This window comes from Cyprinodon variegatus, unplaced genomic scaffold (genome assembly GCF_000732505.1).
Source record: "Cyprinodon variegatus isolate N-32 unplaced genomic scaffold, C_variegatus-1.0 Scaffold1597, whole genome shotgun sequence".
NCBI classification, from domain to species: Eukaryota; Metazoa; Chordata; class Actinopteri; order Cyprinodontiformes; family Cyprinodontidae; genus Cyprinodon; species Cyprinodon variegatus.
In genome coordinates, this window is record NW_015152050.1 from 87,014 (window position 1) to 89,586 (window position 2,573).

Sequence of the window (2,573 nt, forward strand, 5' to 3'; positions counted from 1 at the left end):
TCGACACACGCCTCGAAGCCTCGGCTCATCTCGTAACATCACTAATTTCTACTAAAGTTCTGCATCAGATCATCATTTGATAGTTCAGTTCATTTTTATGGCGCCAATTCACACCTGAAGAAGCTTAACGAGAAAAAACAAGAGCAGATCATCAGCGTACGGCTGCAACTAAACATTTCAATCATCCATTAATCAGATGGCAAAAGATTCATTAAAGGTTTTTACTTCAACTTTTCCACTTTAAGAGTTCTGGATTATGGAGCAGATTGATTTTTTTTTAATCATAAATTTAAAATGTTTATATATATTTTTTTACAATCTTGGTATAATTCCTGCTCTCAGGGAGTCGCTCTGTCAGCTACAGGCCTGTTTTAGAGTCTCTATACTCCAGTTAACAATTAATTAAATACTATTAGTTGACGATTATTTCAATAATCAATTAATCGGATTGTTTCAGGTAGAAAAGCCGTTTTTCCACCTGAACTGTTGGATTTTACAAAAATGGCCGACACAGTTTTCCATTTTCTAACGTCATCTTCTTTCAGGTTACGTTTCCTGGGTTAGGGTTACTTCCTGTAATAAATAATCATGATATTCCTCCTCCTTCTCCACCATCATCACCATCATCATCATCATCATCATCATGACTGCTCTCCGTTTTGAACTGATCATTGCGTTTACCCATTTCAGATTGTTGAAAGTAATGAGGAATTCTGGCTTTGGTTGGAAGTTGGATCACTAAAGCCGGGCGCACACTGCGCGATTTTCAAGGCGATTTTCCAGTCGTGTTAGAATCGGCCAAACTTTCAGCCTGATCGTGCTTCATGAGTCGTGTAGTGTACAGAGGGGGGCAATCAGCCTCTCATGACTCAGGGCATATGCTAAACAAGGATTCTTCTTTTTCTTCTACTCTCATATGTAAACACAGCAGCATGGCAGGGATGCAATGAGTGAAATGCAGCTCTGTCGTCGCCCTTTCTTTCTAGCACCCTCAGCACAAAATTGCACAAATTGCCACGGCAGCGCGGTTCACTATAGTGAGCTTAATATCCCTCTTCTCTTTGTTTGGCTTCAGGATAGAGAGCTACAGAGCAGCTCCATCTCACTGCGGAGCTCAGTCCGACCTGCTTTTTAGTCGCACATTGCGAGCAGGTTGATCGCTGCTGCTCACACTGTACGACTAAACGCAGGGTTTAGTTGCACAGTGTGAGTAGCAGATACGTGCAATGATCGAAAAAAAATTTCAGTGTACGCCGGGCTTAAAGCAAACAAAGTTTGGAGCTCCTTCACTAACTGGAGGCGAGACGAGGCGATCCTCCCCCATCATGAAGTGATGCTTCTGTGTTTGACGTACCTCTGGTGCACTGTAGGCCGAAGCAGGGCAGGCCCAGCTTGGAGGCCAGCGTCCTGAAGGCAGAGGTGGAGCCTTCGATAGGATGGACCAGGAACAGGGGGCTCTCCTGGCTGTTCACCTGGTTCAGAGGAATCAGCGTGGGCCCGCTGGGGTCCACCAGAACCTGGCTCACGTCAGACTGCAGTACAGAGCGAGTGGCGTCCTTGGCCGATTTGGTCTGTTTACAATCTAGGATTGAAAGGAAGGAAATAGGAAGTGGTTCCAGAGACGGAGAGACTGGAGGAGTTCTAGCAGGAAAGGTTATTTAGCATCTGATCCGTTACATACCTTTCGTTCCTTCTGCCAACCCCCGAAGCTTGTTAATGGTGAGCTGGCGGATCTCCCTCATAGCCATCACGATGTCGTAGTCCCGCTCCAACGTCTGGCGAACCTCCACGCCCATCAGAGAGTCCAAGCCCAAGTCGGCCAGCGAGGCCTCAGCGTTCAGCTGCTTCACATCCTGAACTCCTGTGAGCAAAACCAGCAGCAAGGATCAGAGGAAGTTTGACAGGAAAAAAACACTGATGGTCAATAAAGCCGCAGCTTCTAACCCAGAATGTGAGCTACGGCCTCCACCAGGTCCTTCTGACTCCCCGCCTCGCTCCTCACTGTGCTCCTCTCTGCCAGCACGAAGCTGGACATCACCGCCTGCTGCTGCTGCAGGAACAGGTCCAGCACCTCCAGGCAGGAAGTGATGCGCTGGGGCAGGGTGCCCCCAATCACTACGTCGTTTCCGCCCATCGTCTCCAACACCACTCCCACGTCTCCAATAGCCCCCCACTGGACCGCCAACCCTGGCAGGCCATCGAAGCGCCGCTTTTCACACACGCGCTCCATCACAGAGTTGGCGTAACCATAGTTACTTTGGCCGGCGTTCCCACGGCCGCAGCTGACAGAGGAGAAGGCCACAAAGTACCTGAGGTCTGGACACAGCTGTCTGGTCACTCTGAGGAGACAGAAAGGACAGAGCTGATTGGACCAATGAGAGGAGAGGATTCGCAGTGATGCAGATCAGCTCAACCACGGCCGCCTTACCTGTCCAGGTTGATGGTGCCGTCGCGTTTGGGTTTACTGACATCAACAAACAGCTCAGGGGTCAGATTCTCCAACATGGCGTCTTTCAGCACCTGAGGAAGACAAACTAAAGGTGGTCAGAGACTCCGCCCCCCCGTAACCCTAA

At 49.0% G+C, this 2,573-nt stretch overlaps 1 protein-coding gene across 1 annotated transcript; it reads right to left on the reverse strand.

Moving 5' to 3' along the window:
* Positions 1-1,274: 1,274 nt before the first annotated feature.
* On the reverse strand, positions 1,275-2,558 carry LOC107104039 (fatty acid synthase-like). Its single transcript, XM_015403945.1, has 4 exons — positions 2,429-2,558; positions 1,945-2,339; positions 1,682-1,861; positions 1,275-1,582 (listed from the first exon to the last, which is right to left on the reverse strand). Exons 1-4 carry the CDS (start codon positions 2,503-2,505, stop codon positions 1,290-1,292), a joined length of 945 nt encoding a protein of 314 aa, XP_015259431.1. The 5' UTR covers positions 2,506-2,558; the 3' UTR covers positions 1,275-1,289.
* Between the last annotated feature and the right edge of the window lie 15 nt (positions 2,559-2,573).